At 40.8% G+C, this 24,205-nt stretch overlaps 2 protein-coding genes across 2 annotated transcripts; one reads left to right on the top strand and one right to left on the bottom strand.

The window, feature by feature from the left end:
• The first annotated feature begins 1,374 nt into the window (after window positions 1–1,374).
• GPHB5 (glycoprotein hormone subunit beta 5) lies at window positions 1,375–4,406 on the top strand. Its single transcript, XM_053475440.1, has 3 exons — window positions 1,375–1,414; window positions 3,035–3,249; window positions 3,982–4,406. Exons 1-3 carry the CDS (start codon window positions 1,375–1,377, stop codon window positions 4,168–4,170), a joined length of 444 nt encoding a protein of 147 aa, XP_053331415.1. The 3' UTR covers window positions 4,171–4,406.
• A 292-nt stretch (window positions 4,407–4,698) lies between these two features.
• Window positions 4,699–24,205, bottom strand: RHOJ (ras homolog family member J). The gene is made up of 6 exons (XM_053475297.1): window positions 24,011–24,205; window positions 9,424–9,482; window positions 7,502–7,666; window positions 6,522–6,617; window positions 6,225–6,403; window positions 4,699–4,810 (listed from the first exon to the last, which is right to left on the bottom strand). Exons 1-5 carry the CDS (start codon window positions 24,189–24,191, stop codon window positions 6,257–6,259), a joined length of 648 nt encoding a protein of 215 aa, XP_053331272.1. The 5' UTR covers window positions 24,192–24,205; the 3' UTR covers window positions 4,699–4,810; window positions 6,225–6,256.

Genomic DNA, 24,205 nt, shown 5'->3' with positions numbered 1-24,205 from the left:
CATATTCCGCAGCGCTGTACACGATCTTTCATGATAGTTTCCAGGTATTTATTTGCATCCGCAGTTTCCACCCCGTTTGGTGATTGTGAAGCCGAGGGAAGAGGCTTCCGAATGATTAATTCCATCAGAATTGCGTTTGGTTCCTGAATGAACGCGAGGCGGATGAATGACGATGTTTATTATGCTAAAGAGCGGAAAATTTGGTTTATTGCCCGATCTCATGATTTATTTCTAAAACAATCTAGAATTGAAATATTTTATAATGCAGGATTTCTAATCACTTTAAGTGAAAGGAGATCTATTGCTTTCCCCCAATTCCATGTTTTAAAACGTGATCCGCTTCCTGTTCCCAGTCTCTGCCTCGTTTTTCCTCCCCGGTAAGTTGCGGTTGATTGGTTCAGACAGCCTTTGTAAAGGAAGAGGGAGGGAAAGGGAGAGAACATCGGGACAGGGGACTGAAGAGATAATGCTGGCTCTGCCACAGGCTGCCACCGAACCTTTAAACTAAATATCTCCAAAATAACCGGAGGAAGCAAGTGATGCCCAATACTTCCCCCCCTCGTAAAATGGATAAGAAGATGGTAGATAAGTAGAACAGCCTCCCCGCAGAAGTGGTAAAGATGGCCCTGGCACTTTAAGGCTGGTGGCCGCCTGATGACATAAGTGCAGCCGGTTATATCCAGAGTATGGGTCGCTGTCGGGCCGGCGGTCAACCCGGTCATTTATCTAGTGTGCCAGATTAACCCCTTAAATCTTAGGGTTGAACTTGATAGATTTGAGCCCCCCCCCAGCAAAATTAGTACGTTAACCCCTTCCATGCCACTCAAAGCGCGTGAGGATATCCCTACCAGTTTAATTAGCGGAACTTTTGCCATCTGCTACATTTATTACAGAACTAAAGATAGAATGGATTCCTTGTCCCAAGAGATGGATCCTTTCCATTAACCCCCGGGAGGGTTTCCATTAACCCCTCAAACGTCACTATTTCCTTTTCGATGATGTCAGCGGCAGAAATCACCTGTAACGTTCCGGGGCTTTTGTTCCCCGGAATGTTTTTTTTGTGAAACGATGCGCTTTATGCGAATTCAGAGGGTTTACGGAAGATCGTCTGATGTTGCCGCCGGTTCATGTAAGGATCTGCCTTGGTTCGGCTTTGATTGACAGGACCCTCTCTATATATCCGAGGACCGGAGGAGCGCCTCTCGCAGACGTCGGCCGAGGAGCGGGAACCCACAGACGGCATTTAAAGGTCTGCTCCGTTTTTACTCATTTTTCACTATTTTTAGAATTTTCTACGTTCTTAGAATCTTGAATGATTAAATATGTGGAATATTTGTATTTAATTTTTTTATTTTTGCCAAATATTTACGAGGCATGTTTGATATCTATCTGGAGATAGCTGAGAGAGTGGTAGGTAAGTGGAACGGCCTCCCAGCAGAAGTGGTAGAGGGTAATACAGCGAGGGAATTTAAACATGCATGGGATAGACATACAGCTCCTGGGATTGTCTTGAGAGGTTGAGACTGTTTACATCTGTTGGTGTCGATGAGTCTTTAATAATGTAAAATAAAATGTAAATATAAATAAAACATAATTAAAAAAAAAAACAAGGCAATATCGGTGCAAAAGTGGTAAAAGTGGTGTAATCACCATGGCAACTAATGGAATTTCCCTTTTTTTTTAGTACAGTGTATCTGAAATGCTCTTAATAAAACCCCACATTGAGTTTCACGTGTCTATAGAAATAATATTTAAGTGGTCTCCCAAATTATAGAAGAACTAAAACAGACGATCGTAATATAATAATAATAATAATAATCTAAATCTTATTTAAAGCTTAACCCCGACGCATTTCATGCATTAATAGGACACTTAATAATATTTATTCATTATTACAGGAAAATGATAAGGGAGCCAACGCAATCCTTCCAGATTTGGACATTTTTGTCTTTTTAGCCACATTTTATCTAAGATAGATGGATATTATAGATAGATAGATAGATAGATAGATAGATAGATAGATAGATGGATAGATAGATAGATAGATAGATAGATAGATAGATAGATTGATAGATAGATAGATAGATAGATAGATAGATAGATAGATAGATAGATAGATAGATAGATAGATAGATAGATGGATAGATAGATAGATAGATAGATAGATAGATGGATAGATAGATAGATAGATCAATGGATAGATAGATGGATAGATAGATAGATAGATAGATAGATAGATAGATGATAGATAGATAGATAGATAGATAGATAGATAGATAGATAGATGATAGATAGATGGATAGATAGATAGATGGATAGATAGATAGATAGATGGATAGATAGATAGATGGATAGATAGATAGATAGATGGATGGATAGATAGATAGATAGATAGATAGATAGATGGATAGATAGATAGATGGATAGATAGATAGATAGATAGATAGATAGATAGATGGATAGATAGATAGATAGATAGATGGATAGATAGATAGATAGATAGATAGATCAATGGATAGATAGATGGATAGATAGATAGATGGATAGATAGATAGATAGATAGATAGATAGATAGATAGATAGATAGATAGATAGATAGATGGATAGATAGATAGATGGAGCGATAGATAGATAGATAGATAGATAGATAGATAGATAGATGGATTGACAGATTAATAGATTAATAGATAGATAGATTGACTGATTAATTGTAAGATCTTTAATTATTGTTTCTGTGAGTCAGATTGTTATATATTACTTGTTTTTTCCTGTTTACGCATTGTACTTCGTGCCTGAATATGATGGCGCTATATAAAACAATAATAATAATAACAGATATTTCTTTTAGATGAACCTGCACCTATTACGTCCTTTCTCTATCAATATTAAAGCATGTTATATTTGTAATTATAAAGTTAGGGAATTGACTAATTTCCTCCATATTGAGACATTCTTTGAAGAAGATTATGGGGAAATATTTCTGAATATTGTTACACCGCCGGCCGTGTTATTTTATGCTGTTCTCGGGTTGCAGGGACCGCCGTGATGAATCCGGCCGGAGTGACTCGGCTTCTCCTTCAGCTCCTGGTCTTGGCTTCGTGTGCCGGAGCCCAAGCAACGTCCAACATCAGCCTGCGCACGTTCGTCGGCTGCGCGGTGCGAGAATTCACTTTCCTGGCCAAGAAGCCCGGGTGCAAAGGCTTGCGGGTCACCACCGACGCCTGCTGGGGGCGCTGCGAGACCTGGGAGGTAAGTGGCCCAGTCCATCAGCTCCGGAACATGGATAATGGAAGGAAGGGTTCTAGGTATCTGGGTTGGAATGTTCTAAAGATTACGAAGATTCCGATGCATCTCTACCTGCTTTACCTGTCTGCTTGTTACATAAAACTCTATAAAAATGTGAAAAAACGTTTTTTTTGTTAATTATATAATGATATTTATTAATAATTTCAACCTGGAAAAAAAAACCCTGATTCCTAAATTTCAGGAAAAAAAAATAAAGAAAGATTAAAATATCTTTGAAAGGGTTAAAAAAGAATCCGTCTCCATTCATTTTGAATATTGTTTCTTTTTCACTATTTAACTATTTGTAACTAATTTAATATGCAATTTTTTTTATTTATTTTTTTAAACTAACCTTTTGGAGAAGCTGCAGCTCCAGAGTTTAAAGGAGCCAATCAGTGAACAGAAAAGCACTTGCACTGAAATTGCTGGGAGTGCTTTCTGCGCGTGTGCATAAAAGGGTCTTGTTAGACCCCCCCCCAGAACTCCCCAGAGCCGCAGCTGACTTGGCGAACTGTCCCTTAACCCCTTAAGGACAAATGGTTGTCCTTAAACCCATTCATGACCATGCGACGTTGTGAGCCCTTAGCGTGCACGGGCTTGGTCGTGAAGGGGTTAAAGCTCGCGCTGGTCGAGTCGTTTTGCGATGATGAGATTTGGTTATGATTTCCGATTGTCTCCTCTTCCGCCCCGCTGCAGAAACCCATCCTGGACCCGCCGTACCTGGACGCTTATCACCGAGTCTGCACCTACAACGAAACCAAACTGGTCACCATAAAGCTGCCGAACTGCGTCCCGGACGTGGATCCTTCCTTCACCTACCCCGTGGCGATCCGGTGTGACTGCGGCGTCTGCTCCACCACCACCACGGAGTGCGAAACCATCTGACCTCCCTTCTTCGGGGCGCATGGAACTGTTTTTAGCGCCGTTAAAGCTGCTGTCCCACTGAGACAAAACGTGAATCGCTTTCCCCAGCGTGCTAAGCCAATAAAGCTTAACCGATCTGTCCATTTGTTCATTTTTTTTTGTATTTTTGATCGTTTCCATAGCTACAACCTATCAGTGCCTGCTTTTGTGTCACATGATGATTAAGTGTTCCCAGAGTAAAAGCAAATGAGGCAAAATTTTACGCAATTATTTCTGGAAAAGGGTTTGGACATGAAACAGTGCATTAAAGTTATTTTAAATTCTGTTTGTTAAGTATTTAACAGTTTTTTTTAACAGCGCTACAGACTCTGTTGGCGCTATAGGAATAAATCTAACGTAACATAAAATGATTCTATTTAAATTTGAATAAATCCAAGCCTTTTGGGGATTAGTGGAGTATTTTTCTTATTTCTGTCTGTATTCTGTGCAGCAATCAGTATGAAGATCTCAGTCATAATTAATTCAATTTTTTACATAAAAAAACAACGATTTTCCGCTGTAAATGCTAAAATTCTTTATTTACACTAATTTTCTAGGAAAATACACGTCTACCCAGGTACAAAATGAATGAATAACCCTGCGGCGTCATGCAGCGTGCGTCCTATTGAAAAAGAAATTAAAATTAATAATAATCCTATATATCAATATTATTGTTGGGATTCCCTGGTGGAAAAAAAAAAAACAATTAAAAACATAAAATAAAAATTCTGATTCAGGATCCAGTAAAATAATTTCCTGGTTCAGGATCCGGTATCTGCAATCTGCACTTAATGTGATTTAGTAAATATCCGATCGTTAATATATTTATAGCCCTTTAGCAATATAATAATAATGAGATCTAAGAATCCAAGTACGTAAAAAAAAAACTAATATTTTTTCACCCCTCCCCCCCAAAACACACAAATTATAATTATGAAAAACTACTCCTAACACTAAAAATTCATTGAAATTTATGGGTAAAAGTTTACTGGATCCTGTCTCAAATCAGATTTTATCTACAAAAAAAAGAAAAGAAAATTCTAAAATTACACAAAATTTCAAAGAAATTTTTGTATCATTTGTAAATGTATATTTTTTTCTATTCCAAGATAGCGGACTAGTTTTTTTATTATGTTGGAGGAAGCCATTTTTTGGTTGTTGCAGCTATACACTTGAGCACTTCCTGAATAGCAGACCGTAACAGGAAGTAGCTATGTGCTTCCCCTGTCTCACTGAAAAACACGGTTCCGGTTTTATTAAGGCACTGAATTATTTTTAAAGGCGTTTGCGTGTAGAGAGGAGTAACTTGTAATCTAGATATACATTTATCAATCATTTTACATGTTTCCAAAAATCATGACAGAAGTCATCCCCATAAACAAGATGGAGTCCATTATATTGCACAGTTAAAAGTTCTTAATGTTTTTTTTTTACGATTTCACGTTAAAAATGAAAATATGGTGGCCGGGGGGGGGGGGGGTGGTGGTGTTTTCTTCGCTCATGTCCTTCGGAACCTGGACAGAAAGAAATTGTTTGAACTCCGTAATTAAGGCCTTGAAGCTCTAGAGACGACGGCCAACAAAGAATTTTTTTTGGAAAATTGCATTTAGTTAAAGCGTAACCTTGGTCTAAATGATTAAAAAGGAGAAAAAAAACGTCCAAAAAAAAAACTATCAATATTTAATTTGTGGCACTAATGGAAGGAAGCCATTTTCTCGGTGGGATGTTCTACGTCTTCCGAGATCTGTATCCATTTTCAGCGTCCCTTGGAATTTCCCATTTCCGCTATAATATTTATTATTTGACGAATTGTGTTATTTTGACCGGCGTTGCCGTTGGTTTTTACGCAATCACCTTATTTTCTAATGGCTGATAAGGCACATATTGCGCATGGACCCAGGGTCAGTGAGAAGTATCACAGCTCGATACGTTTGTTAATATTATATTCCGGAGGTATCACAGATCAAAGGCTCCCCCCCGTCACTCGGGGGACCCTGATTGGTCATACCCTCCTCCAATAACTCTACTCGGTTTACCCCGGGCGCCGCTCATCCGCGGTTGGCCGATCTCATACAACGGTGCAAGAATTGCGACATTTGACGCAGCGGCTTTTCTTCTTCTTTGGGTTGAAGACGGTGAGGATCGCTTCGTCAAACACGTTCTTCAGACCCTTCTGGGTCAGGGAGGAACACTCCAGGTAGCATTGGGCTCCGATCTGAAGACAAAAGAGGGGGGCATGTTAGATGAGTCCCAATCTAGGATCTGCCCCTCTGCCGCCACCAACTCTGCGCATGCACCACCCATTGCGTTTCCAACAGTTACCCCAATCCTACCATTTTTGCCAGTTTCATTCCTTGTTCATGAGTTATTGGTTTTTCCTTCATATGAAGAAGCCGCGCCAAGGTCTTAGGGTCGTCCCGTAGATCAATCTGTAAACAGACGCGGACACAGCATGTATTACACACGTATGATACACGTTATCATGAGCATCATTCATGCACATTTTCCTGGTTGAAATCCATGGATCTGGTTCCTTAAAAGCGATAAAAGGAGTCTAATACTCTTCGTGTTAGATGCATACGGGAGTCCATTTTGATTGTATTTTAATATATGCAAATCTATGCAGGCATTTCTTAGTTATTTGGTTAGTTAGTCCTCATTTAACTCCTCCCCCTTGCTGCCACTACTGAAGGAAGGGAGCATTCGTCAGTACACTTCCTGCACATGCTCAGTAGAACTTTCTGAAATCAATGACAGTAGTAGTAGCCAATCAGTTGTCTGCTATTTGGACACTGATGTGTTGCTAGCATATATGTGATTGGCTGCCGCTTCAGCATCTTCAATAAGAGTGCTACCGAGCATGTGCAGGAAATGTACAGACTTCGGCTTCCTGTTTCCAGTAGGAGCAGGTGGGGGAGGAGCTAAATCAGACAAAATGGATTCCTACATACAAGAAACAGAAATTTTGGGGCTGAGATTGTTCCTTAATGTAACATAAAAGCTGATAGTACATATATCAGAGCAGAGACTCCAGTGTCTGATTCTTTTGGCGCACAATCCCTTAAGGCAGATCTTTGGCAGTTGGGTGCTCCAAGGTGGGCCTCGGTGGCTTTTTCTGGTTGGGTAGATCAGAGAATCTCCCCTGACCATCCCACCATGACGTCTGGGAATCTTATACTTCCACCCCCAATGGAGTTGAGTTAGGACATCATGACTTGGGGCTCCATGTCATGTTGCGCAAGGGTAGCCGACGGCAAATAATCTCGGCCGCAAGCTGGATGTTCTCGCCCCAGAGGATTCCTAGGGGCAGTACCTGTGTTCCTATGAGTAAATAGGGTATGTGCGGCATCCGGGATCTGAGTTCCGAGACCCATTCTTCCCGGACATTGTGATAGGAGGCAGGATTCACGACGGAGAAACAGAGCAGGAACACGTCCGTGTTGGGATACGACAGAGGCCTCAGCTGATCGTAGTCTTCCTGTGACAAAAAAATAACAACAACATATTAATAAATAAATAATAAAAATAATAATAAAAAACATAATTTATTCCTTAAAATTTTTATAAATTCATACAATCTGAGCGCCGAAACTCTTGGGGATCCTGACTACGGAGCAAAAACTGTTCCTGCATGATTATTCCTCCCCATTAAGTTATGCCTCTTGTTGTCAACTTGCTGATTGTTGTCGATGGCCAGACCGATACTACATCAGACTCTCAGGAAGATTCTTCCGCATCATTATTTCCATATTACCCCAAACACCAAGCGATGGCATCAAATACGGGGAAATTATGTAGAAATATAGTAAAAAAATTAAAAAAATTGTCATTTTTTAAAAATCCTGCTTTACACCTGTGCACCAGCAGGTGGCAGCAGATCCCCGTAGAAGACGCATGGCCGGAATCAATGGATAATTCATCACTTCGGTCTCTTCCTTGCATATTATATCCAGATATATTGAGTCTACCTGGTGGGGTTCGTTATATGAGCATCGGCTGAAGAATTTATTCATTGCCCCCCGCCTCCCCGCGGCTTTTAAAATTTCCAGCTTTGATCGATGCCGGTTATTGTTTCCGCGCGGCCGCTGCTTGTAGTTATTATTTATACGCCGTTCAAAATGGTGGGGGGTAATAAACTATTTTGGACGGAGGTGAATCCCCGCTCCCGTCGTCGCCTGGGTTTGAACCGACTCCGCTTCGCGTTATCCATGATGTATAGGGCTGAACAGGAAGTAACGAGTGCGCCGATATAATACCTCCCCGGGAACCTTATTTAACTCATCACTAACCGTAACTCATTTCACTTAATAAAAGCTGCCATTTTTTTAAACCGCACTGATTTGGGAGATATTTAAATAGTTTGAATCGGCTGGGATCGGTGGCAGCCTGTGGCAAAATCAGAATCCAAAATCAGTTTCCTGTCCTGAAGTTCTCCCCCCGCCTTATAAAGGCTGCCTGAACCAATCAACAACAATCAGAAACAGGGGAGAGGTAGCAACGGGGAGGAATAATCCAAGGGTAGACACATAAAATAGGTCTCTGATCCTTATGTCATTATTTATTTTAACCTGAAACGGGCAGAATAAATAAAAGAAATATTTTTTTTTACTAAACGCCTTTGTTCTGCGATTGATCGACCCGCAGGAGGAAGGTCGCTCTTCTGATGAGGGTATAACAGGGACGCATCTCTCGATGCTGAAGACGGGAAACCTGAATTCCGGCTGCTGACTGTAAGTTTTTATATACAGTAAGCGTGTAAATGTTTAGGCTGCTGCGGAATATTTATTTCACGGGGCTGCATCGTCGGCGCCGCGCTGCGAGTCTAATTAGTCTGAGGAAGAAGATATTTGCCATTTCATCCAGACTGAGTTACAGCAATAACCTTTCCTCGCTGTAAAAACGTAGCGTTGGCATTTCTGGATGATGAGCTTTTCTGTTCCCTGAGCCTTTGCAGGGTGTCCTATAGGTCAGAATGCAAGGACAAGATGATCTGCCTGCCAGCAGAAGTGGTAGAGGGTAATACAGTGAGGGGATTAAACATGCATGGGATAGACATACGGCTCCTGAATGTATGTTATGTTTTATACGAATAAGATGGAGAATATAGAGAGAAGACGCGTTCTGCCGTAAAGCAAACAGCCCAGCGCTGCTCGTTAGCGAGGGGGCGGTGCTTAAAGATCACATGATCCCCCACAATGGCGCGCTCCGGTACACCGATTTAACTCTAAGGAATACCTGGCCTGCTGTGTCGTAGAGTCCCAGAAGATACTGTTTCCCTCCGACGGTCACACTTACTAAAAAACAAAAAGGAGAAGAGCTGTTAGCGAGGACTTCGCGTTCATCCGCCATTATTTATCATTTCACACCTCATGATACCCCCCCCAACCCTCAAACAGTGCCAGTAAACACTCAGAGCAGGAGGTGGATGCAGGGCACCTCCGACCAACACCACCGGCTCCGGGACAGTAACACCAAAGTGACGGCCGTCACCTCGAGCGGAAGACTGCAAAGGCTTATAACAGATGGTTCTAGTCAGTCACTAGAATATCTTGCGCTCTCGCTCTGTGATTTAACACTCTCCAGAGACGCTCCGACTGTCCTTTATCTATTTAAATAACCCCTCCATCCCCTCTCCCCCCCTCCAGCCGGAGATACTAAGTATCCCTGTGTCTTTCCTGATACTTTTTATCTCATGCTAGTCCCTCTCCTCTGACCTCCCTCCAGAACGTCAATATCTTCCTAGAGATGATGACGCCTCTAGAACCGGACACAACGCTCTACGTTATACATTATACATGATACAGAACCGGCTCAGTCTTTCTTTGACCTTCGTAAAGTACCCGGCGGGGGATGGGAGCCGAAACGTTAACGCATAAAACCAAACCATGAGAAACGTTTTTCGGGACTCGAGTTGCAGGGTTCTAGAACGCTCTGCGCCTGCCAATCCCGGAACCAAACGTGTCCAGAATAGGACCGACGGCGAGAATTATTAATCCCGATACAAGTTTGTTTCATTGTTTCTGATTAATGGAACCCAGAACTGTTTTCGCAAAAAAAAAAAAAAAAAAAAAGGCCATTAATAATACCCAACACGTCGGCGAATCTCCTTTTCCTGTCCGCGGCTCCTCGTTACTTGGCTGCAGCTTTTATTATTAATGACCCGGAATACGCCTGCTCTCTGTGTAAATAAGGAGAAGAATTGCTTATGCTACAAAGCGCCGCGTTTTGTGTCTTAAAATAAGTTTCTTGGGGCGAAAGTGACTTTCGGGTCTGGCTTTGAATAAGCGGATGGATCGGGCTGTTGCATTGTGGCTTTTTTCCTTTCTTAGCCAATTTCCACGACTTTCTAGATGACCGCTGAGCCCTAATTCCTTTAAATGAATTAATTTATATATATATATATATTTAATATTGAATTTATATTACTATAAAATGTATAATAGTTAATTTATAAATTTATAAAGTGTATTATTAATAAAAAAAAAAAATATTAATTCTAATATTAATATTAATAAAAATTAAATATTTATTTATTTATAAATCTGTTGGGCAACGAGGTAAACATAAAACAGTTTAGCTTTTTTTTAATCTTTATATAATCTTAATATCAGATTATTGGATTAAATGCAGGGTCACCTAAGGTTTCTGAAAATCAGAATCCAGCTGACAGAGACGGGCACATCTGGCCAGCTTCGTCATTAAGATCATTTACCCGAGAGTGATTGATGAGGGGTAGGGAGATTTCGAAGGTTTCATACATGGGAGATCACCGGCATACAAAACCCGCTGCCAGGTCTGAAAACCAGGGACTGTGCCGGTGCCAGCTTGGAAGCCGACCGATCTCCAGACTGTGACAGACATCAGCTGGACCTGGAGGATTCATGGCGTAGGGAAGCGGAAACGTTGTCTCTGGAACCATTGGAACGTTGGAGTGTTCCTGGAATTCTCAAATGAATATCTTGATTAGGCTGGGCTGTAGGCTTCTCAGATGCCATGGACGAGTCTAGATTTTAATTGGCATCGTCACCCCATGCCCTCAGAAGTCGGTGGACGTCCCGCCAGGACCTCTTTGAGTGTCGTCCAGGAATTTGATGGCGTTTCTTTTTTTTTAGAAGAAGCTTGGGGACTTCTGCTCCAAGTAATACTTTGGTCATCTTAAAATGTTACCGTAAATGTAATAGAATTTTTATTTTTCATACATTTTCTACTTCTCCTAGCAACCGCCTTGTGATTTTATTATCTCTTTACATTGGAGACGCTACAAATTCAAAAGTCCAACTGCGATTTATTGCAAATGAAAAAAGAAACTATGAAAAATCCCCTTTACTGATTGATCTCATGGAAAATCCCCTTTGGTTCCATTGAGGGGGTCCATGCCTCCGCGTCCAGGGCAGTAAGGGGAGCTCACGCTGCTGTAGTGGGTGTTAAATCCCAGAATAAGCCGCTTTATTTCACACCAAAATCTGTGTGGTCTCCAGACGCCGTATAAAACGTTGATGTCAACGCTGGATGCTGTTCCAACGATGCATGCGAATGCTGGCACGGACGCTGTTTTTCTGTGGGTTAGTCTCCAGGCTAGATGTGCGAAGTAAGAGATGAACTTCTAACTTCTTCTGGGTGGGGATTATATACACAATGAAGACACCGCGTTCATGTAAACAGACACCAAATGGTATTTATCATTCAGGAAACACATGTTACGGGATTGTACGGCCAAGTGAGGAACCGCTCGGACCTTCCAACTGTTGTGAAATCTGTGCTTTCATGTCTTACTATTCTATTTCTTGGCTTTCAGGCGAGATGGACAATATTTGGGCTGCGGGTGATGTCTTCTTCTCACCGAGGCTGAGGCCTACGAGTAAGAATGGGTTAATTAGACAACCTGGTCATGGCTTTGAAGACCAGCTGCACCTTTGGGAAGCTTCCGGTCTTCTAGAGGTCCATGACATGTCGTGGGACTGTATATAATGTAGCTTTTTTTGTGCCCTAACCTATGAGTTGTCCTTCACTTATCCGGTTCTACTCCACATAGCATCGTTATTATGAGTCGGCCATGTTTTTCTCAACATCCATCACACCTTAGCGTCTATGGGCAAACCTGGGAATCCTGAGGATCCCTTCTTGCCCTTTTATAGACAAAACTGCCGATAGCTCCGCCCTCACATGCTGCTTGTCCGTCCCCTGATCATTGCCACGCCCCCGAGGAGATCGAAAGCAACCGTAGGAAGTTCCCTGGCATGTCCATCAGTGATCAGTGTCCAAGCAGGGCACCTACGCATGGGCAACATCGTAAAATCAGGCCACCATGTGCCTTTTGTTCCAATCGTACTGTTGTAAAATATCACATCAGCTCTTGAAATCAGCTAAAGGACCATTAAGATAAAAAAAACACCAATTCTGCCCATTTCGTGCTCCCGAAGCACTGTTTCTTACAACAAACAGATTGTCACACGCTGCTATGCGCTCCTAATTACCGCATAACTCTCATTTTGTGGCTGGCATAAACATTTATATTTGAAGTCATTTGTCTGAACTCCATTATGAACATTTTCTGCATAATAAAATATTATTTATTATGCGTAATATCTGTGCGATAGCGCAATTCCAATTAAGTTATATTCTATAAAAAAAAATGCATCTGATATATTTTGGAATATAATTTATTTTATTTCAGGAAATAAACAATAAATGCTGTACTAATGAAATCCCAGCCAGATGGGATCTAATTAGACCAAACCATGAGTGCTTTTTTTTTTATTTTTAACATTTGAACTTTAAAAACTAAATAATTATCGAAAAAAAAAAAAATAATAATTAAAGTTGGAAAACTTAGAGAAAAAATATCCCTCTATTTTTAGAAAAATATTTCCTCATAACTGAGACTTTGATTTTAGGGAATGACATCGGGAATTAAATAACTCCCCGGGTAATATTATCAAGTACATTTATAGAGATATAAGACAAAGATTCCTCTTTAAAATTGTAAGAATTTATTTTTTATTTCATTTTTTATTTTATTAAAACATAAACCTGGAATCACCGCAAACGTATTATATATAATTCCACGATTTAAAAATGTAGCGATCCAGAGATACAATGTTCAACTTTGTGTTTAATTAATAGAATTGCGCAATAACAAAGTAACGATTTGCTATATATTAACTCTTCGGAGCAATATCAGAGGAAAAAGTATTACTGTTTGGGGAAAACTTTGGTAAATAGAAAGGAGTACAGAGTAGTTGGAGTTCTGAAGCCCAAAGTAAATTGTTGGTGCTGTATAAATATAAGAGAAAAATAATAATAATAATAATAATAAAATAATAATAACTAACTTTATGGCTTTGCTCCTGCGGTGGTTAATGGCAGTGGTCAGCAACCCAATCTATAAGCTGATTGTATCAAAGACATGAAACTTTTGTTTTTAGGGATTTAGTTTGTAAACGAAATATTGCAGGAATAAGGTAAAAGGTGACAAATTGACTATTTTGATATTTAATATTATAGAATTTTATATTTTTATGACGTGACGGTATATTTTATCTGTTTGTGTATCAGAAGGTTCAGGACATATAAGGTTAGGTGTCTTATGGGTTCCACCGGTCATTCGGGGCAACGATACCGGATGTGCGCTCTGTTGGGGCCGAGAGAGACGCTGGAGAAGAAGCCATGGGTTGTAAGGAGACAGCACTTTGATGAATGTCTCCAGCTGATCCGTGTTCCTTTTTCCTGTTTAATAAATCCGGTTCCTGTCTGTCGCAAAAAACAAATGAATCTCACACCAACAGAAACGCCGAGGTAACGCAAGAAAGGATACAACCCGACTGTCCCCATCACTCGCTTTATCCCCACCCTACACCTTTTTTTTCAATGGATGCTGATATCATAATGTTCACAGGTTAAACAAATACATTAATTAATATCAATAATTATTAATAAACAGAAAACCTTTTGATTTCAATTCAGTTTTCATTCACTGAGCCCCCCCCCAAAATATTTTTTCTTAAAAGACATTCAAAACACTAAAAGGCGTTACTGATCCGAAGCCAGAGATCTACGCAGGAGGACGTACCCGCAGGCGGATGTGTTGACAGATCTATTGCAGGGACAGGGGGGACAGGCGGGCCAAGTTCTCCAAGAGGTCCTACTCACACCTTAAACAGGAAAGGAACATTGGCACGAAACTTTGTTTTTTTCGATCGATTGAATATTTTTTTCCACTGTACTATTGACTTCAATGTTTTTTAAACAAGAGCGTTGATGATAAACCAGGTTCCTTAGGGTTCCAAATGTATTTCCTGACCATTGGAATCACCGCGTTTATCTCAGACGCCCCTGTCCCACCCTTTTAAAACGTTGAATACGCTGTTGCGGTTGATCCATGCAATTCAACCGATGTATAGAACAAATCAAACGGTTACAACTAATGCAGAATACCCCCCAAAAGCCAAGTGTTTGTGCCATCGAGGAATGCCTGGTGGTCCTCTGGCCGTCGGTGTCCTACACTCAACCAGTCTGCGGCTCCAGTGGCAGATCGGGGGTCGCGGTGTGTAGCCAACGGCTGGATTTTGCCACATGCTACCCCAAAAACCCCATAATGTCTGGCCTAACCTATCGAGTCACACTTACATTATCAGACAGCCACTGGCCTTAAAGTGCCAGGGCCACCTCGTCATCACCAGTCCAACCCTGGTTTGAGCCACATCATCGCTGGTGACATCATCATGGTCCATGAGTTGACGTTGACCTTTTTGGCTATTTCACCTTTTAATAAACGCGTCATCGGCTTATTTGTCCCCCACGTACAATGCTGGCATTTAAAGACCACCAGTGGGTGTATGTTGCATACAGTTTTAGGGCATTCCTTTGGAACAAGGAACCCTATAGAATGCGACATTTCCATCGAGCCTCTTACAGAATGCCCGCTGTGTGTCACCCGACGTCCCCCATTACAATATGTCAATGTATCCGTGTGGGATTTGCATCGCAATATCACACAGGATTGAGAACACGCTTTGTGACTTGGCCCCGTCTCGATCTGAATTTACAGAATGGATTTCATTTACATCTCAATTTAACCCGGCTGGAGGCTTACGGAAAACGTCCGAAACCCTTTATACCTTCCTTATCCGTCCTGGATACAAAAAGGAACGGCAGACACTCTATTATACTGAAGGATATTCCGCCGGGCGACCTATTCTTCTTTCCTTCATTATGTACAAAGCTTTCGGTTTTAGATGAAAATGTATGTAATGTAAAGGAGCCGCATTATATAGAATGCTCCGGCAGATGTTGTTCCATTAACCCTCTTAGGTCGCGAAGGCCGTGCGAAGACCTCGTGTATCATCTGTGCTTCCCGACCCGATCATTCTACACGTACGCTCAAAAAATCACAGCCAAACGAGAAAATATTTTCCCAATAAAGTGTATCCTTTCACATATTCTCGTCTCTAAAACACCGGCAGGAAGGCGTGGGGTCTGCATCCACTTTGCGACTTTAAGGATACTGAAAAATGTTTGTTCTATGCAAAAAAAAATATCTTATTTTTGGACTATTTTTGAAATATTTTTTAATTCAAAATAACAAAAAAAAAATAATAATAAAAAATAAATAAATAAATAAATATATATATATACCGTATTGGCTCGGATATAGGCCGCCCCCGTATATAGGCCGCACCCTAAAAGTTTGGTGCTTTTTTAAAGAAAAAGTTTTTTTCGATGCGGCTAAACAACGCAAGATGCGCTTAGACAACCTCCCGTGCCGGCACCCCCCCCCGTAGAAAGTGCTGGCAGGGGAGGCTGAGCGTATCAGAGAGTAGGATGCAGGTCCCCTGCACCGCTGCGGGAGATCTGTATCCTAAACCTGCTGCCTGGGTCGGGCGCTAGACCCCGAATATAGGCCGCACCCTCACTTTAAAGACTTAAAGTGGGGGGGGAAAAGTGCGGCCTATATTCGAGCCAATACGGTATATATATAAATAAAGAAATAGAAAACAAAATAATAAAAAAATTATTAAAGAAAGCTAAAAAAAACCTATGTATCTATCTCGAATCTCTCTTCCAGATTCTCTATGATAAGTAAATATATAGCACTCATCACTTCCAAATAGCTGGATTTTAATCACTTAAAAACATAACTTTTAAGACGCATTTTGTGTCACATGACAATTAAGCATTCCCTAAAAAATATATATGATCGAGGAAACAATATAACATAAAAAAAAATATTATTTCTGGAAATTCTTTCTTTTATTGCTGCACTTAGTTATTAATAAGTAAAATCTAGTCCAGAATCTTTAGCTGATGTATATTTTTTATGTCATTTTTGTTCGGATTTATATAAATTGCTAAATTCTGAAAATGGTGATTGTTGACAAGTGTAAATGCTTAAAGCGAATAAATATTTTTGATACATAGCCTGTTGTGTTCTGTTCTGCTCCCATAGCAGAGAAATGCATTATGAAAATAATCATCTTCTATTTTCCCCTTCGTTGGTTGCCACGTTGAGAAGAATTCATCAATTCCTAACATTTTTGCTCACCATCTGCTTATAAAACGGAATGAATATATCACATATGGGTTGATCACTTAATTGTGGCGTGAATCACATGGTAAACATAGCTTGGCTGATCTCTGCATTATAGGGGCTATCACAGAAATTCTGGGCAATGGGGTTTATATTTAAAAAAGAAAAAAAATTCCAGAAAATATTTTTTTGTATTTTTTAATCTTGGGTAGTGTCCCGGATGTCGGCGATAAGCCCTAAAGACTAAAGCAATGCTGAAGTTTTTCTGTAAAGACTTTTATTCATCATTTTATTATGTTGTAATCACTTTATGCGTGGAGCCATTTTGAGAAATATTGCCCCTCCCACAAAATATCATAACAGTTACTTTAGGTAAATCTATCTTAGATGTGAACTATGACATCATATTACTTTTTTTTTTTTTGGATCCATTGTCAAGTTACTTATACCGTGTCACCAAACCCAGCCGACTAGAGTAGACGGGGCACGGAAATCTGGGAAAATGATAGGTTTTCACCAATCTAATGGATTCGTCAAACAAATGCTAGCGGTGGGACCAAGTAGTCAGAGAGCCTCGTTCAGACATTATCGCTACGACAACAGGGGGGAAATATTAAATTAATGATAAGACGTAAACACAGAGGCCTCATTCTTGGGAGCTTATGTTCTATTCAGAAAAGTGAATAAATACCAAAAAATTAACATAAATGTTTTATTTTATGGCCATTTGTATGTCTAAGTCTGGGGCCCATCAGCATATTCTAGCCCTTCTACGACTAGGCCTAGTGTGTCAGGTCCGGGGACTAATGGCCGCTCTGCCTCTAAACAGGGAGCAGGTCTCCCTACTGGCCAATTAGGCCTCTACTCAATGGGTCTGTTACAACGGAGGTCTCTGATGTCCCCAAATGGGCCATTTGTTTGGATCACATGGCCTTCTCCTTCAGCGCTTAGTCGTTGGCGCGCCAGGAAGTGACATCATATCCTGGCACCCAGTGGTATAGACGGCAGCAGCAGAGGGGGCAGCTGGGGGTATTGCCCCGGGTGAGGCCTGGGGCAGCTCTTATGATGAATAAGTCACTCGATGAATGAAGTTCTATATAATCTCACGGGAGACAGGATGGGATTATTTGTGTCTCTTTAGCATTTTAATAAACTCCAGCGTTATATCTTAGGGGAACCTTTCAGCAGGAGAAGCGTAAATAATGGACGGCCTATGAAATATACGACGTTCCCGGGTAAAATGAAGTGTTTTTTTTAAGAGATTTTTTTCCGAGGCTCGGCCGCCTGGTTAAAGGAGCGAAGTAAATCAGAGAAGGAGAAGACAATCTCCGGATGGCTCTGGGCTTCCAAAGTGCTTCCCGCCGAGAACAAATTCATATTGAACGTGACTATATATTATCATCAAAAAATACTAAATAAGGTTTCCTAAACTCATAAAAAAAAAATCTGGAGAATAACGAGATTCGGCTTCTTCTAGAAGGGAACAGGAAATGCTATTTTTGTCCCCAAAACGATTGTTCTTTTTTTTTTTTGAAGGACCATTGAATAATGTCCCTTATCTTACGCGTGATAACGCATGACTCGTGATGTCATAGAGTTTGTTTCCGCAAAAAAAAAGATTAAACAAGCCTGAAACATGGGTTCTATTCACTAAATAAACCTATGTCACCATATAAAAGAATCAACATACATGTACCAAAAACCCAACCATATGTGTTAACCATGGGTCCAAAAAGGGTAACTATAAAGGCAGTTGTTGGGTTAAAAGACCTTTTTATTTCTGTTTGCTGGAAAGTCACATGAGCTCTCAGGACCTCAGAGGTCTCTTCTTGAAATAATGATCTACCTATGTGCATATCTGCCACGTGTATGTGTTCTAGCTCTGTTATCTCAGCCCAATCAATCTTATCATACTGCCTTGTGGATAAACAATAGAACGGCTTGGTCTTCCTCACCCAGCTGGACTCTCTGACTAATCAAGGTCTATGGAGGAACGGACTTCATTAGCATAGCCATAAAGCATCAGCTCAGCGTGGTGTTTGAGCCGGGAAAGTCCCCCAAAATATCACATTGCAGTACTGCCCCCCCCACAAAGTCCCCTTCGCAAATCTGGAACCAAATGGCATTAACCAGACGCCAAAGGGGGTTACTTTCTGGTTGTTACAATCACTCCGCTCAATTTTTTTTATTTTTGTGGCTTAAAACTAATGTTAATTCATGGATTTTTGGCATCTATCTATATGTAAATTCATTTTTTTTTTAATTAAGCTTTCCTTTTTAAAGTGGCTATTACACCAAAGCACATATATCTTAAGATAATATCCATATATATATTATATATATATATTAATTATATATAACGGGAGAGCGTTGGCCTCTCCGTTTCCCCTGATTATTAAGAAGTAACTGAAGTCGTCAAAGAAAGTCCGTCATTCTAAAGTGAAACTAAACCGGATTTTTCTGCGGTCCCCAACAGAACGTGGAAAATATCGAGCTGTTATCTAAAATCTAGAGAAGAAATAAGCCACCGAGTGTCATTGGACCCCATCGAGTGGGTTCATCGAGTGGGTTCATCGAGTGGGTTCATCGAGTAAGAAACTGTTACAAACTGTATCAATGGGATGAATGAAACGAATGAATGAACAATGATTAACGCCGTTACGATGTTACCCCCACGCTAATTATTATTTATTCTGACCCGGCCGACACGGGGCGAGCTGCAGAATGTTGTTACGGATCAGCTCAGAACGGCCTTTATTCAGACAATATGCTTTTTTTTTCTTTTTAACCAGAAAAAAAGGAGATTTTGTTTCGTTCTGCACTGAATAGAGGTCATGAGGTCACAACAATGGAAAAAGGACAATGAACAAGGGGCTGGGATGATGTCAGAGGGGTTAATGTAATCCATGCAAACTTTCCACGTCGCTAGAAATGCATTTTACATACAGGGTGTGTGAGAGGAGCCTGCGTGGAGTTACCGTTGGGTTAACGAGGTCCTTAATTGTATTCTGGAGATTCTGTTGGACAGTAAGGGGTCTGCTGGGGGGGGGTCTATTCAGAAATAAAGAATTCACCCAAGATGAAAGTTTAGGAAAGTCTTTGGATTTCCTCGTTATTCCGCGTATCGCTTATATCTTTTGTACTCGGCTAGAAAAGTCATATTTAATGCTGCTACAAATGGAACTCTGGGGTCTTGTTTGATGGTTACTCTTGGATCGATGGATCCCGCAGGGCCAGGAGTCTGATAAACGATACACCGCAAGCCACATGGAAGTCTGACTGGAGGAACGGACTTCATTAGCATCGCCATAAAGCATCAGCTCAGCGTGGTGTTTGAGGGAAAGTCACCCAAAATATCACATGACTGACAGCAACGGCGGCTCCAGGACTGCAGATAAAGGGAGTTTATTGGGGGGGGAAATGAGATAAAACCAGATATGAATGACATTACTGTACACAGTGCTGGGGGGTTATATTACTGTATACAGCGCTGGGGGTTATATTACTGTATACAGCGCTGGGGGTTATATTACTGTATACAGCGCTGGGGGTTATATTACTGTATACAGCGCTGGGGGTTATATTACTGTACACAGTGCTGGGGGGTTATATTACTGTATACAGCGCTGGGGGTTATATTACTGTATACAGCGCTGGGGGGTTATATTACTGTATACAGCGCTGGGGGTTATATTACTGTATACAGCGCTGGGGGTTATATTACTGTATACAGCGCTGGGGGTTATATTACTGTATACAGCGCTGGGGGTTATATTACTGTACACAGTGCTGGGGGGTTATATTACTGTATACAGCGCTGGGGGTTATATTACTGTATACAGCGCTGGGGGGTTATATTACTGTATACAGCGCTGGGGGTTATATTACTGTATACAGCGCTGGGGGTTATATTACTGTATTCAGTGCTGGGGGTTATATTACTGTATACAGCGCTGGGGGTTATATTACTGTATACAGCGCTGGGGGGTTATATTACTGTATACAGCGCTGGGGGTTATATTACTTTATACAGCGCTGGGGGTTATATTACTGTATACAGCGCTGGGGGGTTATATTACTGTATACAGCGCGGGGGTTATATTACTGTATACAGCGCTGGGGGGTTATATTACTGTATACAGCGCTGGGGGTTATATTACTGTATACAGCGCTGGGGGTTATATTACTGTATTCAGTGCTGGGGGTTATATTACTGTATACAGTGCTGGGGTTATATTACTGTATTCAGTGCTGGGGGTTATATTACTGTATACAGCGCTGGGGGGTTATATTACTGTATACAGTGCTGGGGGTTATATAACTGTATACAGCTCTGGGGGTTATATTACTGTATACAGTGCTGGGGGTTATATAACTGTATACAGCTCTGGGGGTTATATTACTGTATACAGCGCTGGGGGGTTATATTACTGTATACAGCGCTGGGGTTATATTACTGTATTCAGTGCTGGGGGTTATATTACTGTATACAGCGCTGGGGGGTTATATTACTGTATACAGTGCTGGGGGTTATATAACTGTATACAGCTCTGGGGGTTATATTACTGTATACAGCGCTGGGGGTTATTACTGTATACAGCGCTGGGGGTTATATTACTGTACACAGTGCTGGGGGTTATATTACTGTACACAGTGCTGGGGGTTATATTACTGTATACAGCGCTGGGGGGTTATATTACTGTATACAGCGCTGGGGGTTATATTACTGTATACAGCGCTGGGGGTTATATTACTGTATTCAGTGCTGGGGGTTATATTACTGTATACAGCGCTGGGGGTTATATTACTGTATACAGCGCTGGGGGTTATATTACTGTATACAGCGCTGGGGGTTATATTACTGTACACAGTGCTGGGGGGTTATATTACTGTATACAGCGCTGGGGGTTATATTACTGTATACAGCGCTGGGGGGTTATATTACTGTATACAGCACTGGGGGTTATATTACTGTATACAGCGCTGGGGGGTTATATTACTGTATACAGCGCGGGGGGTTATATTACTGTATACAGCACTGGGGGTTATATTACTGTATACAGCGCTGGGGGTTATATTACTGTATACAGCGCTGGGGGTTATATTACTGTATACAGCGCTGGGGGTTATATTACTGTATACAGCGCTGGGGGGTTATATTACTGTATACAGCGCTGGGGGGTTATATTACTGTATACAGTGCTGGGGGTTATATTACTGTATACAGCGCTGGGTGTTATATTACTGTATAAAGCGCTGGGGGTTATATTACTGTATACAGCGCTGGGGGGTTATATTACTGTATACAGCGCTGGGGGGGTTATATTACTGTATACAGCGCTGGGGGGTTATATTACTGTATACAGTGCTGGGGGTTATATTACTGTATACAGCGCTGGGGGTTATATTACTGTATACACCACTGGGGGGGTTATCACTGTATACAGTGCTGGGGGTTATATTACTGTATACAGCGCTGGGTGTTATATTACTGTATACAGCGCTGGGGGTTATATTACTGTATACAGTGCTGGGAAATATAATAATGTATTTATTATTTCATGGGACTTTCCCTCTAATGAATAATCCCCATTGTCTTGTAACCCCCCCCCGGGGATCCATGTTATTCCACTCCACGTTTCAGACACCGCACGTCTGGCTGCTTTGGCAGAAATAGAGAATTCTTCATATTAACCTATTTTTATTTTCTCTTTTTTTCCCAGCCGGTGAAGCTCGTCCTGCCTTTCCTTTGATGTTTCCGTTGAATGATTTAATAATCTGGGATAATGTATATTTTGTCTTTCCTGATAAATAGAATGCCGCTCTGGTTTAGTCCTGAATGCGTTTATAGAATTTCCCCAATTAGCATTACACCAAACAAATACTACCAAGTGTCCCGGAGCAACGGTCTACCAGTCATGCTGGAATCCCGCTCCGTCTGCGCTCCCTGAACTTTAATTGTTAAGTGATTTGGGTTCATTGCCTGTTCACCAAATAGAGGGGATTATTAGGAGAGGACCGGAAATTAATTTAATTAAGAGTTAATATTTGCTTCAATTCACCCAAAGAGCCGCCAGGTGATGCTTTACCTGTCCGAGGATTCCTTACGTGACAATAAAGCCAGTATTTCATGTTCTAGGTAAAGGGGGCACAAAAATACTAGGATTTAAAAACTTTTTTTTTTAAAAAAGCATGTTTACACCAACCCTCCTCTGTCTGTTGGCGATATACGGGTAAAGTTGGGTAAAAAGTTTAAAAATGACCGGCGAGGGTTACCGGTTATTCAAGCGCGGGGGGCAACGATGAGTATGGAGTCCCTTCTCTGGAGCACTGCCATCCCATGAGCATGGAGACGTCTACACACCAATATTTTATTAGTAATATTTACCAAAGAGGAATAGATATCCTTAAAAGTGCTCTGCGGGGGTTGGGGGAGATCAGAAAGTCCCTAAAAGTGGGACAATGGAAAATACCAGGACTGCCCCATGAAGAACAGGATAGTTGGGTGGTATGCCACAAGCTTTAGACTGCGCGGGGTTAACAGGTAATTACACTCATTTTACTAGATTTGGTGTAAATGAATCGTACGGCCAGGAAAGATATATTTATATTTATATTTATATTTTAATACAATATTTTGGTTATTATTATTATTATTTTAAAAGGGAAAGAAAAAGAATGCAATAAAAGATCCCAAAATGTAAAAAAAATTCTAAAAAGTACAAAAAGCTTATGCTGTAACGTTACAACAAAAGGTGGACTACAACTCCCATCATCCTAAATCAGACTTTGTACTTCAAGAATATTATATTTATTATTATTTTTATTATTATTATTATTATTGTTATTATTTTTAATTGATATATTATTATTGTTATTACTATTTATTGATTTATATATTAAATTCCGCATTTCTGTAGCAAACATTAAACGTTTCAATCACATTTTGTAACTAAATGCAGCAAACAGCATTCCTACAAACGCTAAAAACCCAAACCCTCCCCAGAAATAATTCTTTAATCACCTAAACATTTTACCCGGGAACACTTAAATATCACATGACATAGAAAAGCAGGCACTGATAGGTTGTTGCCATAGAAACTGAAGAAAAAAAATGTCTTAAATGTTTCTCTACGTGATAAAACCTTCGGCGGAAAGAATAAAATGACAGATTTATTTTCTTAACGTACGATAGAAATGAATGAATAATAAATAATAAATCACTAATAATAAAAATGAATAAATTAATAAAAAATGAATAAAATAATAAAAATAAGTGATAAAGCTGGTCCTTACCGGCATAATGATCGAATACGGTCGGGACGTACTGCTCGGGGAAGGCGTCGTTGGCGTAACTCATCAGCAAACAGGTCTTCCCGACGGCGCCGTCCCCGACCACCACGCACTTCAGCGTCCTCTTCATGCTGTTGGCGTTGCTGGCGCATGCGCTGCCGCCACCGTTTTCTCCGGTATCCATGTCTGGCCGCTTTC

This window comes from Spea bombifrons, chromosome 9 (genome assembly GCF_027358695.1).
Source record: "Spea bombifrons isolate aSpeBom1 chromosome 9, aSpeBom1.2.pri, whole genome shotgun sequence".
Lineage (NCBI taxonomy): Eukaryota > Metazoa > Chordata > Amphibia > Anura > Pelobatidae > Spea > Spea bombifrons.
The sequence above is the reverse complement of the archived record's forward strand: the minus strand, read 5'-3'. Positions and strand labels throughout refer to the sequence as shown.

What these genes read in the sequence shown, in the direction of transcription:
- RHOJ (XM_053475297.1), bottom strand. Translation starts at nt 24,191, where the DNA reads ATGGATACCGGAGAAAACGGTGGCGGCAGCGCATGCGCCAGCAACGCC. An exon ending in TCTACGACACAGCAGGCCAG is followed by an intron (nt 7,667 to 9,423) that starts GTATTCCTTAGA and finishes TTTTTGTCACAG; the next exon opens with GAAGACTACGATCAGCTGAG. An exon ending in GAATGAAACTGGCAAAAATG is followed by an intron (nt 6,404 to 6,521) that starts GTAGGATTGGGG and finishes TTTTGTCTTCAG; the next exon opens with ATCGGAGCCCAATGCTACCT.
- GPHB5 (XM_053475440.1), top strand. Translation starts at nt 1,375, where the DNA reads ATGTTTGATATCTATCTGGAGATAGCTGAGAGAGTGGTAG. An exon ending in GATAGCTGAGAGAGTGGTAG is followed by an intron (nt 1,415 to 3,034) that starts GTAAGTGGAACG and finishes CTCGGGTTGCAG; the next exon opens with GGACCGCCGTGATGAATCCG. An exon ending in GGCGCTGCGAGACCTGGGAG is followed by an intron (nt 3,250 to 3,981) that starts GTAAGTGGCCCA and finishes GCCCCGCTGCAG; the next exon opens with AAACCCATCCTGGACCCGCC.